We start from the raw sequence: 14,414 nt of genomic DNA on the forward strand, positions 1-14,414 counted from the left end.
ATTGCCCCTCCATATTCGAAGCCTCAGCAACTTTCTTGAATTTCGGAAAGCTATCAAAACCTTTCTCTTTCCCACTGTGTAGGTTGCTCTGGTTCCTTCTTGCGCTGTGATTGCCTATTTGCTGTTAGGGCCGGGACGCCTCTTGGCTGAGGCAGCTGTTGCTCTCTATTAATCTTTTAAGTAGAAATAAATAGAATAGAATTAGCAGTCTACTGTGAAGCGAAAATATGCAACTGAGGAAAGAAGTTTAATTGGCATTTTTAGATTGCAGGGAATTAATGACGACTTTGGTGCAACGAGCAAGATCTTTTTAGGAGATCCTTTTAGGAAGAAGATGACACAGAAAAGAGGCTTCTGTTGGACTGTGGAGTTCCATTTTCCATTGTTTGATGTTTAGTGTTTTACTTCTGGATTCTTTGAAGTATTTGCTGCTCAGAAGGGGCAAATAAAGGTTATTGCATAAGGCTAGCCTTCTTATCTTTAATGCAAGCCTGATTTTCTATGAAGTGAAACCTATGAGAATCAACATTGTTTAGGAGAATCAATAATATTAGCAGATGAAAAAAGTACAGTTGCATAAAAAGCAAAATTAAAGGTTTTGAAACCACTGTAAATGTGGAGAAATGGGACGCCAAAGATTAAGTAAGTATCCTTGCCTTCATTTGTAGGAGCAGCGCAAGTAAAGCAAACTGAATCTAGCTGGTGGTAACAATTAAAACCGTGGTATGTGGCAAAAAAGGGAATGCATTAGGAACAAAAAAGACCGTAATATGCTAGAGTATAACAGAGGTTTCAGTTTTTCAGATTTCTCTAGATTTATACTGCGCCATTTGGTGACAAAGTAGTATACATGTAGCACTACGATTAATAAAATTGTAAAACAACTTATTTGTATGCTTTTGGACTCTTTAATGGGCCGTTTCCTGCCTAACCATGGAGTCCATCTGCAGTCATGGGTTTTGAGGTTGAAGAGGTACATTTCGCTCGGCAGTGAAGCTGTGCTGTACGAACAATAAACAGGTTTAAAAGGCCCCTGGCCCACTATTAGAAGGTTGTACTATTAGAAGAACATCCCATACTGATCGGGAGTATATACGTCCCCAATGTAGAACAAGCCCCTTTATAGAGTCGCCTTACAGGAATGTTAACCCAACACACGCTAGTCCCGTGGTTGTTAGGCGGTGACTACAACTGCATCCTGGACACTAGCCTAGACCGATCCCACCCCCCCACCAGCGCATTACCCAGCACATAAGCAGACAGAACTTTTTAACATATAGGTGAAACACTGGGCATTAACAAACGCATGGCGAGTGCGGAACCAGACTGCCAAGCTATACTCCTTCCACTCCATTCCACATAACCTGTGTAGACGCCTAGATCGATTCCTCTGCTCCACCACACTACTCCCAAAAGTACAGCACACAGAGTATTTGGGAAGGGAGCTATCAGATTACGATGCACACATATTGACCCACAGATGGAAACCACCTCATCCCCCCCATACCCACCAGGAAATTGCTGCAAGACTGCCTCACAGACCAGGTGTTCAGTCACGATGACTGGGAACACATCCAAGAGCACTTCACACTAAACACGGGCATGGCGTCATATCGCCTGATTGAATGGGACACATTCAAAGTTGTAGCGAGGGTACATTGCTTACAACAAATAGTACGGTTATGTAGAACACTAGAGAAGACATTGCAGGAGTCAGAACAAATACTAGCAGCTCTAACGAAAAAAGCTGATGCAGACGAGGCCACCCCAGATCAAGTAGCCATCGCCAAAACAACCTATGCGGAGATGCTGAGAGACCTTCACAAATATAATTTTAGGGTTTATGCTTCCAAGGTCCCCTGGGTAGGCAATAGGGTGGGGACACTCCTAGCTGGGCTCACCAGCAAGTCCCGGATGTGAAACCAATTACTGAAATAGTGGGCAAGGCTGGTATCCTTAGACATTCACAGCTAGACCTTCAATGCATCTTTTACGATTATTATTCTGATATTTACCGGGCCCCAGAGCAGCGCGACCATCAATCGACTACTAGATTCCTACACCCATTACAGTTGCCCCAAATCCCGCCCGCGGACAAAAAAGCACTGGAGGTGAAAATAAAGTCCACGGACACTTCCCAGGTAATTAGAGCGTTAGCACGGCTTCCTACTATTATAGCACCTTCTCAGCCTGATTGACCCCCAGCACGGTGACCATGTATAACGACTCACTAGACAAAAGCGAACTCCCGGGCTCCCTTAGGGAATCAATCATAGTTACATTCCCAAAACCGCACAGAGACCCAACACTCCCCTCCTCATACAGGCCAATCACCCTCCTAAACGTAGACTGTAAGATACTGGTCAAACTACTAGCGGACCGGTATGCCCAAATCATGATGCCATTAATCCACCCAGATCAATGCGGGCTTATCCCACGACGTAACACCTCGCAAAACCTACGTAGGTTATTCTATATCCAAGACAGGGCAAGAGCGCAGTTCCCCAACGCAGCATGTCTAATACTAGACCTCGAAAGGCCTTTGATATGCTGCTCTGGCCATACTTATTTGATGTTCTCTGCAAAATAAACATAGGACCCACACTGATTGCATACACAAAGCTCCTCTACACAGGCCTTACCTCACGAGTCAGAATAGATAAATATATCTCTCCATTGTTCGCAATAGAAAGGGGAACCAGTCAGGGGTGACCACTATCTCCCCTTCTGTTCATCCTAGCGGTGGAACCCCTAGCGATACGCCTGTGACAGCAGGGCAAGACCTGGGGCATTCCACTGGCAGACACAGTGCATTGCGTATCCCTATAAGCGGATGACCTTTTAATTTATGTCCATGACCCTACCCAAGACTTGACCCCTATCTGGTCGTCACTAAGGGAATTCGAGGAGGCCTCCGGCCTTAACGTTAACTGGGAAAAATCCACTATTTATCCGCAGAGTCTCAACTTAACCCCATTCGAGATTCAGGTCGGAACTCAGACACTTGCATGGAGCGCCGATGCAGCCAGATATCTAGGAGTGAGATTGTATCACTCACCGGAGGACCTGTACGAAGGGAATCACCGTGAGGCGTTGGGGATAGTATGGTCAGTGGGGTTCTGGAAAACATTGCCTCTAGCCCCCATTGAGCGAGTAGCGCTAGCAAAAATGATTATGGTCCCCAGGCTACTCTACCACTTCGCCAATCTTCCAGTTATACCGCCGCGCCCGTTCTTTAAAGAATTAGATACCCTACTCACCGAGCTGATCTGGCAAGGGAATTGACACAGGGTGGCATTGTCTACATTATATTTACCCACGAATCGGGGGGGGGGATTAGGAGCGCCATCTTTTGAGGCATACTTCCTCCCAGTTACAGTGGTTGTCACACTGGACAGCAGAGCGACATACCGGGGAGGCCACGACTGAGGAGAGCCGCATATCACTACCAGCAGTCCACAGAATGCTGCTACCGGGCACCAAGCCCATGCATACACGACCGCTCCAGATATCCACAGCCTGCACATGCATGATGAGAATCGACCGCATGTCCAAAGGAAGACTTCCGTACTCCCCCCTACTCCATCTGGTAGGTTCCCCAGAGAAGAGAAATACTATACTGCTGCCACTCTCCAAGTCTGGACCGGCTTTGCAGTCACGGAGGTAGAGTCCCTGTTTGAGGAGGGCCAACTCAGGACGTATGCTCAAATGACTGAACAATATGGCCTCCCTCCAGGCCAGTTTTTAACACGCAGGCAACTCGTAGACAGTAGTCGCCGCTACTGGGAGCCAAACAAGGGGGAACCTCCAACACACCCAGTTATGGACACCATTTTACACATGTGAGCGGGCCTTCATCTGGTAACATGGCTATACAATGCCGTTCGGGAACTGATCCTCCCCTCGTTAGTCTTTGCATCAGATATGGGAAACCGAAATGGGGAGGGTGTTTAACGATAGAGAATGGGATACAGCCTTAGAATACCCCAAAAAGGTATCCAGGATGGGGCGTTTCAGGAACATTCAATACAATGTCCTCCACAGAGCTTACCTCACGCCACACCGTCTCCTCCGTTTTTATCCAGACACACAATTCTCATGCCCCCGATGTCAAACCCCTGAGGCAGACTTTAAGCACTTGTTCTGGGAATGCCCCACCATGCAAAACTACTGGGAACGACTCCACCAGACGCTTAGGGTGACGACTAACATCCAGACTATGTCCATGTGGGAAGTGTGCACTCTCTGGATCTTCCGTAGGCGGAAAGACCGAAAAAGTGCAGAACAGCTTTGTCTCTCGCTGTTCTTTTACTAAAAAGGGGAATAGCCATGCACTGGCGAGCCCCAATGGAACCCCTGGAAGCAGCCTGGGTAGGTGCCAGCAAAAAATGGATTAAGGCGGAGGAAAAGGTCCTGAGAGAAGAGGAAGTAAAGGGAATCCGAAAGCATCCCATTTCCTTCGAATGAGCGCCGTTATTGTACACATTCACACACGAAACAGCCCCTGCGGAAGTACCAGCAGACTCTCAATCCCAGACCCCACCTCTATCCCCCGTCTGGTCAGTAGCAGAAGACTCACGACAGGGCCCACCGGACTAAATCCAATGCTATGCTAAAGTTATACTGGGAGCTCTCCGCTTCTACACTGGGATACCCCGTTATGAGGGCTCCAAATCCCCCCTTCACATACGTACGATTACACCTCCACGTCACTACACCGCAAAAAGACAACAACACCGACTGCACCATCGATCCTCTCGACACACAGTCCGATAGCTCCCCAAAGTCTCCTTCAGTTTCACCCCCATAGTTGACAGTTTGCTGTTTCACATCGGCAGCTACGACTCCGATGACAGTTAGAAGGGAATACATTCAGACAAGACTGGGAAAGAAAACGTAAGAGTGGAATATTCATGCATGCCCATCGGAGGCACGCCCAGCCAGAGGGTAAGACGCTACCGCTGAAAAGATCAAACCAGCAGGAGGGTTCCTCCCAGAAATTTTCGCCAGCATCTGGTTTTTAGGGCTTGCGCAGCAAGAGTCTTTTTGTGTGGGGATCCAAATCAGAGCCTAGAATCGCACACGCTTGTGCGTGTGCTTTTCCTTTTGGCTTCCGTGGTTGGCCTTTGCGTGTGTGTGTTTCTGAAAGACGGCATGCAATAGGCCAAAGGCGAGCGCATTGCTCCGCCCATGGCCTGTCTGTTACGCGCACCAAAGTCCATGTGGTTTCAATTATCGTGCCCAGACAAGGGCGCCATAATTGAAACCACATGTTCGCTGTGGCGCGCGCGCCCCACTTGGCGTTTTTAAAACATTTTTTATAATAGCGATCGCGAAATAGCATTGGTGTCCCGAAATCCTGCCATCTCTTATTAGCCTGGTTTGGAAATGAATGCGGCAGCAACAGATAAACTAGAAAGAAGTGACCCAGGAAATTCAGCAAGTATGGAAGATGCTGCGAAAAACAGTCTGTAAAATAAGTATCGACATAAGTTTATACCCTAGCCGAAAGTAGCTGTAAATGTTCAAGTTGAATATGTTTTAATGATCTCTGGGCTCAAGCTTAAAGAAAAACACATCATGGAAATTGTTTAAACCCGAGCCAAAAAATGATAGAAATAAACACAGCTCAATGAAGCTCCGGGCGCTGGAATTACACATAGCTCCACAAACTAACAGATCATAGTGTCTGGCAGCTAGAGGCAAAATGTTAGTAGTCTGTTGAGTCGTGAACTTTGCTGTTGTCCGGTGACAGCCAGGGTCGTTCCAGAAAAGAAACTACGGAGATCAGTTTGCAATATAGACTTTGAGAAAAAGGAGTCTCCCGCTAGGAATTCTGGAACTTTCAGCTCTGAACCGTGTATTTGGGTTAACGCATTTTACCTATACTTATTGATATGAGTTGAGACGGCAGGAGTTACGTGAGGCACATTTGAGTATATAATGAAAGTAATCGTTTGCATGGCAGGAGTGTCAAGTGTTGGTAAATTGATTCCCTCCATAGCGCAAGAAGAGTTTTCTATTTCTTTGAAAACTGTGTTTTTTACATGCATTGATAGTAATAACCCTACTCATTGAATGCTGGTTTTCTTGTTTGACTTCTTTTAATGACAGATTGATAAAGTGTTTGATGGTGCCAGCAAGGGATTTTGCTTGTAAGAATAATCACCAGTTTCCAGACTTGGATCTTATTTGCCAACAATAATCTGTACAATCAAATTATCTGATCTAATTTCAATATAACAGCCAATTAGGCAGAAAAACCATTCAAATGTAATAGTTAAAGTACAATATGAGAAATATGAAAAACACTGGAAATCTTATAGAAAAATATTTCTTTTATATTTTTAGATCATAAATTTATAGGATACATATCAACATTTCACGTTGATTGCAATGCTTTCAAAGGAAAAAGAAAATGCTAAAGTCTTCCTATAATTCATTTGAAAAAAAAGTCCAATCTAGCAATAAAAACAGTAAGTGACACTTATTTTGTTTAAAGTAAAGGCCACTTATATAGTTGATAATAGATGGAGAAATGGACCCAATAGTCGACGTTTCGGTCTTCAATTATATTAATCCGTAAGACCTTCTTCAGGACAACACAATAAGCACGTGGCATTGACCCCTAAAAACAACATAATGGAATACATTACTTTTATGTCTGCATAATTTCAAATCTTCACATTCAAAACAGATTACCCGTGTAAAAATAGATAGCCGCTTATTTACAAAGATTTCATATTCTCATTTTAACTTCATCTAAATACTCAACAGAATTTCCTTTTTGTCTAGAGGTTCTTGTAAATTTCATCAAAATACTCAACATAAATTCCTTTTTATCTAGATGTTCATTTAAAAAGACTGTTTGCATTTATCTTTGTACAACACTTTTAACATAAATCAGCTTACTTCATTAATGAATCCAATTGTAACCTTGAACATACAGTATCGTTTAAAATCTCAGTAGCAATCCTGATTTTTAATCTGAAATGAGGAGAAGACATATCAGATCGATTTGTTTGAATACATGGTGGTGTTAATATATATATTACTGATACAGCGATATGAAATAGCAGATATGAAGTATGTTGCCGCTATAGAAAATAAACAGCATGTGAAAGAGTGTGTGAGAACAGATGGGGAGTGAAGGAAATGGAAGGAAACTGGGAATTGTTGAGAGAACAAAACAAGATACCGAGAGTGCGTCTATATATGCGCGCTCGAGGGAGAGACACAGAGGGGAAGGCGGAGCAGGCACAGCACGTGCTTGGGTGCTTGAGAAATTGCAGTCGCCATGATGTCAGAGGCAGGCCATGTTATTGCAGTTTGGACCAAGCCGTACACAAATTAGTCTTGATCCTGCTCCCCATGGGAACAGTCCAGCCCGAACTGTTAGTTGGACAAGCAGCAGTTGATGCTTGTTTAGAAGAAGTCAAAAAAGTGTCAAAAAGTAGAATAACCCATTGACTAATGGATGTGCTTTATGCAAAACAAGATAAAGTGAACAAATATTAGCAAAGCATTAAAACAAGAACCAAGATAACGCATTGCAAGCTGCGATGCGGGTACATTGGTATGTTAAATTGCCTTAATAAAGAAATGTTCATTGCATTTTCCTGAACACGCAGAATTGTTCTGTAGTTCTATTTTTGGAACGGCAAGGCATTCCAAAGATCTACCGAAAAGAAACTACGTCGAATTTGTGAGTTTGGAAGCAGGGTTTTTAAGTATGACAAAGAAGGCAGAAGTGACAGACAGAAACAGGAATGCAATGTGAAAGGTAGCATGCTAAGGGAGCAAAACATTTGCTGGGTTAAGGTTTAGAACACATTCTGTGGTTCCACTTAACAGAAGGAAGGTGCGACACAGACGACATAATGTTAGCTCATTTGCCAACTGGCAAATGCTTTGACGTGCAGTGGAGAAACTAGGTCAATTCTTTAGTAAGAAGACAGCAAAATGATGTTTAATTGTATGGTCACCAAAGAGTAGATGCAGCTCTTTGTAAGTGGCGAAAAGTTAATATTGTTTCCAGATCAGTAATCCACTGTAGGGAATAATAACAGTGATCGCTAGAGGCAAAGAGACAGAAAACAGAGAAAGCTATATAAAGATAAGAAGGGGTGGAACAGAAATGGAGAGAGCTATAAATGAAAATGGAGTAAGTTGTAGATAGATAAAGAAATACATATCAGGTTGTAGAGCTGTACTGAGACAGGAAGACAACAAAGCCACCCCCACAACCATGCCCGCCCGCCCCTCACAACTGCTTTGGGAGGGAATTGAAAACGTATTGCTTTTGGTCCTGATTGCAGTAGTTTGTTTCCGTTATATATTTTAACTGTTAATCTGTGTGTTAAACGTACCTTTTAAGTATATGTAAAATTCACTGTATTATGTGTTTTGACTGAGTTGTAAAACGCTTCCTTGGGCATATTTTAGACAAGCATTGACGAAGCAGATGGGTTTCACTGTATTTAAAAAGCAATGGTATTTACATTTTGATGCCCTTCAAAAGCTGCACTTTCCCAATGTGGGCGACGTTCCATTAATGTTAATGTTAAGCTGTACTTTTTGAGCGCACGGCTACCCCGAGAGGGTGTCCCGGCGCTTTAGCAAAGAGGCCTGAAAGAAACCATGAAACCAGAGGCAGACACGCTACAGTCACGATGATTACTTAGTGAAGAGCAAAGTCTTCAGCTCCTTCCTAAAAGCCAGAAGGTTAGGGTGTTACTAGAGGTCCCTTGAGTTAGGTACAAGTACTTCCTGTAGCAGGCTGGGTGCTTTCTAGAGAACCCATCGGCATAATGTTTAACTCGTTTACAAAATTAGCACCTCATGCCAGACATACAATGTACACTGAGGTGGAGTTAAGTTAGGTTTATCAGGTATGTAAGGTGGGGCAAGTTAGGTACTGTAGAAGAATGTGGTAAAAAGGCCTGGTAGAGTAGGCATGGTGAAGTAGGCTGGTATGGTATGTCTGATACGGGTCATAAGTAGGTAGGCTATGCTAGCGAAGGTAATGTAGATAAGCATGGCAGATAGGTATGATAGGGTGTATATTAGGTTAGGTATGATACATTAGGAATAGTAGGCAGGTATGGCATGCTAGCTACAGGAAATATGCTTGTTTAAGGTAGATTAAGTATGACAGGTCTGCTGAGGAGGTATGGGAGGCAGGTATATACAATAGGTATGCTAGGTAAGATAGATTGGGTATGTTAGGTTATCTATGATAAGTACATGGCTGTGATTAGTTAGCTATGGCAGGCATGTGTGGTATGGTCGCCTAGCCTAGGTAGGTTAGGCGAAGTAGGATAGTTATGGTAGGCAAAGTAGGATATTAATGGTAGGAAGGTAGGTTAGTATGCTCGGTATCCTGTAGCAGCATGTTAGGTTGGAATGCTAGGTAGGTAGATTTTATAGGTTAGTCAGGGTAGGTTACTTATGGTAGATACGGTTAGTAAGCTAGGTATGATAGGCTGTGTTAAGATTGTTGTTAATATTGAACATTTTGTGCTATGAAAGCATTTTCTAGACCTGCTTGCAAACCTTAGCATTGTTAATGACAGGCATAAACATGTACTGCTGTTAAGAAAGCACACTTTTTACCTATAGATGAACGGCATATTTGCATATTGTTTATGCTGGCTTACAATTCACAGCATTAGAAGTAAAAAAATCCAGTCATGAAGTAGAAGAAAAATAATGGATCAATATAATTGCATTTAGACGCTTTTCAAGAAGAACAGTAATGATCTTAATAAAGTGCCTTTTGCTGAAACGTTACATTAGTAGAGTTTGCTGTCCCCTTAGAAAAGAAATGAACACTTAAGGGTGAACAGTAAATAGCACTGCGCCTTTATTTTATGAAAGGCTCGGGCATCCGGGTAGCAAGCATTAAAGCCACAAACTAGCATTGCTTGTGTGCTAGCAAGCTTAATACATCTAAGAGAACAAACTTCGAATCACTTTGAAGTTGCAGCCCATGGTGCATCTGCATTTTAACAACAAAAAAGACCTTAATCCCAGCAATAGAGCGGAAATGGGGCAACTAACCCATCTTTAAATTCCAGGGCCTTACTGGACGGCCCGCCCAAGCAACCACAAACCATAAAAGACATGAAACGCAGAGGCTGAAGGGGCCGACACAAGAGCGAGCTCGCTTGCTCTCTCTCTCTCTCTCCTTCTTCCTGACGCATTGATGATCAGATTAAGCGATCGCTGGAGCGGTCTGTGTGAAATCTATACAAATGCAGTCTCTTCAAAAGACGGATCCCTCAGACATCACATCACCCAGCAGATTTAATGTGCACAGATGCGAAATATCAACCGGACCTTCATAAACTGTGTGAGCTGTGGGTACGATCAACACTAAACACAGGGCCAACACTCATGTGGACGTGCGTCACTGTGCCTGTGGTGATAGTGTGAACCAGGCCTCGGTTTAGAGTAACTTCCTCTCCTTGTGGGTGACTGCGTGTGGGCCGACCAGCGGCTCAGAATGAAAATACGGGACGACTTTTCCATGGCACCGAATACTGAACTACTTACTACCAGTGGAGAACCAGCACCGCCTCTCCCCTACCTCCTCCACCGCCCAGGGACGCACAGGAATGACGGCACAAACGAAACAAAAAAAAAAAAAAACGCGCGGAAACAGTATACTGAATCCCGGCCCTCCAGTACTCCCTGACCTGCCTCATGGTTGCCAAGGCAATATTTCTAAAAATATTGTCGTGCTACCGTAAGGCAGGTCATGGAGTCCTCTAGAGACTGGATCCAGAGCAGACAAATCTGCTAAACAGGAGCTTTTTCCAATGGCAGGCCTCCGTTTCCAGAGGCCTGCCAATGGAAAAAAGGGGCGTGGCTTCACGCCATACTGAAATCCCCTGCTCACAATATCTCTTTGCCTGCAGCAGGGCATGCCCTGCAATGCAGGCTTCGACCTAAAAAGGAAGAGAGGGAATAGTTATCTTTGGGCTTGCTTACCTTTTTTTGTTTGTTTTCTTGCTTTCCATTCAAATGAATACATTGTTTCTTTCTCTAGAAAAAGGTTCCAGAACTTGTGAATTGTATCCATCTGTTTTTAGAACGACATACTTCTTTTTTTATTTCTGAAGAAAGGAGGTGTCCGCGTTTGGAAGCAGTTGTTTCACTTTGCTTCCCTCTTGAAGAAGGACCCAATTTTTTTTTCCTAAAGTTTGCTCACTATCATGGAAGCTGTGATTGCACCTTTCAGACATGTTCAAAATGCAAACTAATACCTTGTTGGTGGTGGTATGCGTATTAATAAGGTGATGCGCGGGTGCTGTCAGCTAAATAATGTTAGGCTTTGCTTACAGTTTTTATTTTGTAATAGCTTCTGTCTAACAAAAAAAGTTTAATTTCAGCCATGAGTTCTTCCTCAGTCAGTTGATTTTATTCTGAGTGAGTCAGCTCATTCTGTATCAGTTAAATTCAATCCTTGTCATGCAGTGACTTCTTCTGTACAGAGGTACTTAAGGGGCCCCAGGGTTTCTTTAGGAATAGTTTTCACCTTTCAAGATGTTAATAAAGGGGAATATAAATACAAACAGTGAATTGAAATAATGATGCACCCAGAAATGTAAAAGTCCACAATTCTTTCGGCAGTTGCATTGAGGAGGAGACGCTGATACTTTTTCAGGTGTCAACCAGGGGAAAATTAATATCCCATCCAGAATTGGATGATTTACGTACAGTACTGGGAGCACACGATCTCGCCATGCTTCACAATTAAACTGGCAGTTCGTCAAACACAATCTCGTTTTGAGGAGTAATAACCTTTTCAATTTAGAGCCCTGATGAAGTTCAAATAGTTTGAATGAAATACTTTGCCTGGATGTTTCTGGATTTTATGAAACACATGGAAAGTGATTAAAGAAAGATCTTTTATGAAGATACAGAATGGTGGACTTCTAAATTTCTGGGTACACTATTCCATATCATTATTTCAGTTTGCTTCTGTTTGTCAGCGGTATCGCGCAACAGTTGATACACGAATTCTGGTACACCAATCCCTGATAGAAAGGAACATGTGTGGGAGGTGCTGTTGCTAATGTTTTCTGTTCCTTATACGAACAGTGATATGACCCTCATCCAGCAGGGGAGCAGCTTTTCTGCCACACGCCTGTTAATGATCTTGACTGCATTAATGGCGCATTCGCCCTTAATTAAACCGAGCTGTGTTGTTAAATGAGCTATGAAATCTTTACATTAACTCTTCCTTGCAGTGTTCTACCTTAAAATGACGTAACATGTGAACATTGCATCATTACAGTATTTTGATCTGCTGTGCAAATAGTGATATGCAAGTTGTTGGAAACAGAATTAGTTTTGATGCTTGTTCAGCCTCGGCCTGATTGACTTTGACAATGCAGATGCTTGGTGGAGAGAGCGCTATGGAAGAGAATCTTTAGGAGAGGGAGGATTGCAAAAGTGGGCCCGTGGAAAGAGAGGATATGTGGGCGTCACAGGCTGTGGAGAAAAGGCTGTGGGAGACGAGACAGATCCGAGGCTAATCTCAAAACTTTGAGAGCAGTTTCCATAGGATTGTTTGTAGGTCTCTGAACTATGACCAATGTCAGGCGTGCGATCAACTCTGGCCACCAAAAAGCTGATGAGAAGACTTAGCCGTCGGTGTATGTGGAATCGCTTAGAGAGCAAGGGAGGTATAGAAGAGACGCAATGGAAAAGGGACTCTGGAAAAAGAGACATTGTGAAAGATACTCTGATAGTAATACTATGGCGAAAGGTGCTCATAGAGAAGAGTTGTGGGTGAGAGAAGGGGTCTAGGAAGGCAATGCAATAAAACAATATTTTTGCAAAATGTAAACCTTATCGGTAAAAGTATTTTATTACCAGTCTCTGCCAAAGTTTCTGGCATTATAATGTGTAAACACCGATAACCACTGATTTTTCTGAATTTTTGAAAACACTGGAAAGTTCCTCCCACAGTTTCAAAAACTGAACACTGAAACAGCAAACCCTAAGTATAGCATATCTCTTTGGACTTTGGAGTTAAGGTAATTTTCTAAAAGCTCCAACCTTCCCAATAAAATTTTGATTTCAGCATACTTTTGTGAATTAAATAATATATTCCTTTGTATTATTTTGAGGTTCAACGTCTAGACATTACTTAGTCCGAGGTCCCAAACTTCCATAGGCATTTGGGAGGAAGGCAGGGATGGGGTGGGCGGGGGGTATTGCGGCATGTGAGGGCTAATGTCCAAACACAATTAATGTCTGTTTTTTTCTTTTCATGTTCCAGGTAAAAGCTGCAGCCTGTGACATGGCCACAGCCTCACCACGGTGTGACACCAGAAACAACCACCCTGCAAGATGTCAGCTGCATGTAACTGGTAAATTGCTGATGCAGTTGTTGTCCCTATATATTGGTGAGGTGGCTCTTATTCGGAGGGGTATATATAAATGTTCAGAAGTGTATTAGTTCATGTTGAGACCTATTGAAACAAGCATTTACAATGCAACGGTCTCGCCTTTGCAAAAGTTAGAGCTATTGGCATTGTAAATGAAAACATTTTAATTTTTTGTGTTATTTTTGAAAACAGATAAATAAATGGGGTTGTCATCTACAATGTCAATAGCTTAATCTCTCGCAAATGCGAGACCTAGTAGTAGAGTGAGTAATAGTGAGTAGTAGAGAGTGAGTAGTAGAGAGTGCGTAGTAGAGTAGTAGAGTGAGTACTAGAGAGTGATTGAGTAGTAGAGAGAGCGAAGGAGAGGCGGGGGGAAGAGAGAAAGGATTTGACTGGAGAATGGTGGGCGAGTGGGGAGGCCATTGTCCAAAGTGTATGACTGAAGCATGGTGTGCTAGGGCACTGCCTTTTACAGAGAGCACAATTGGGCACTACATTTGTATCAATTATGCAGCTTTACTGCTAACCCTGCGTGACGCATAAATGATAAGACGTGGAAATCGTTTTTCTGTGTACATATCTCATGTGTGCATCACACGTGTAAAGTGTCTTTTTGTTTTGATCTTATTAAAATCTTTGCAACAATCACAATTCAGAATCACAAAAAAAACGACTAGCTTCATTTGAACTTTTCTTACTGCTGAAATGTTTTGAAATATTTTTCAAATTTATTTTGTAAGCATTTTCTGTTTTACCTATCCCTTTTACGCACCTTGACGGCTTGCTCTATTGTAACTGTCATTTCATTTATATAGCGCTTACTACCCCTGACGGCGTCGAAGGGCTTTCAATAATGGTTCGATTTATGTGGACAATAAATTACATCTGCTCAGCACTGTATTTTACACTGTAGATGGCACGCAGCTTGTTTGAGGGTGCAAGTATGCTGCATTTAGTGCCACACTGTGGGGGCTTCTAAGCGCTAGATTTACCTTTAAAATAGGATGTTTA

The 14,414-nt window shown here is 43.0% G+C and overlaps 1 protein-coding gene across 2 annotated transcripts in view; it reads left to right on the forward strand.

Moving 5' to 3' along the window:
• The first annotated feature begins 13,299 nt into the window (after positions 1-13,299).
• WWP1 (WW domain containing E3 ubiquitin protein ligase 1) overlaps positions 13,300-14,414 on the forward strand; it is an 866,202-nt gene continuing 865,087 nt past the window's right edge. The window contains exon 1 of one of the 2 annotated variants that reach the window (XM_086965959.1): positions 13,300-13,421. In XM_086965959.1, the coding sequence (XP_086822085.1) occupies positions 13,316-13,421 (106 nt within the window). In that variant the 5' untranslated portion in view covers positions 13,300-13,315. The remainder of the gene's footprint in view (positions 13,422-14,414) is intronic. The other variant, XM_086965960.1, reaches the window with a different exon arrangement.

The sequence above is a fragment of the Lissotriton vulgaris genome, chromosome 4_1 (genome assembly GCF_964263255.1).
Source record: "Lissotriton vulgaris chromosome 4_1, aLisVul1.2, whole genome shotgun sequence".
Classification (NCBI taxonomy): Eukaryota; Metazoa; Chordata; class Amphibia; order Caudata; family Salamandridae; genus Lissotriton; species Lissotriton vulgaris.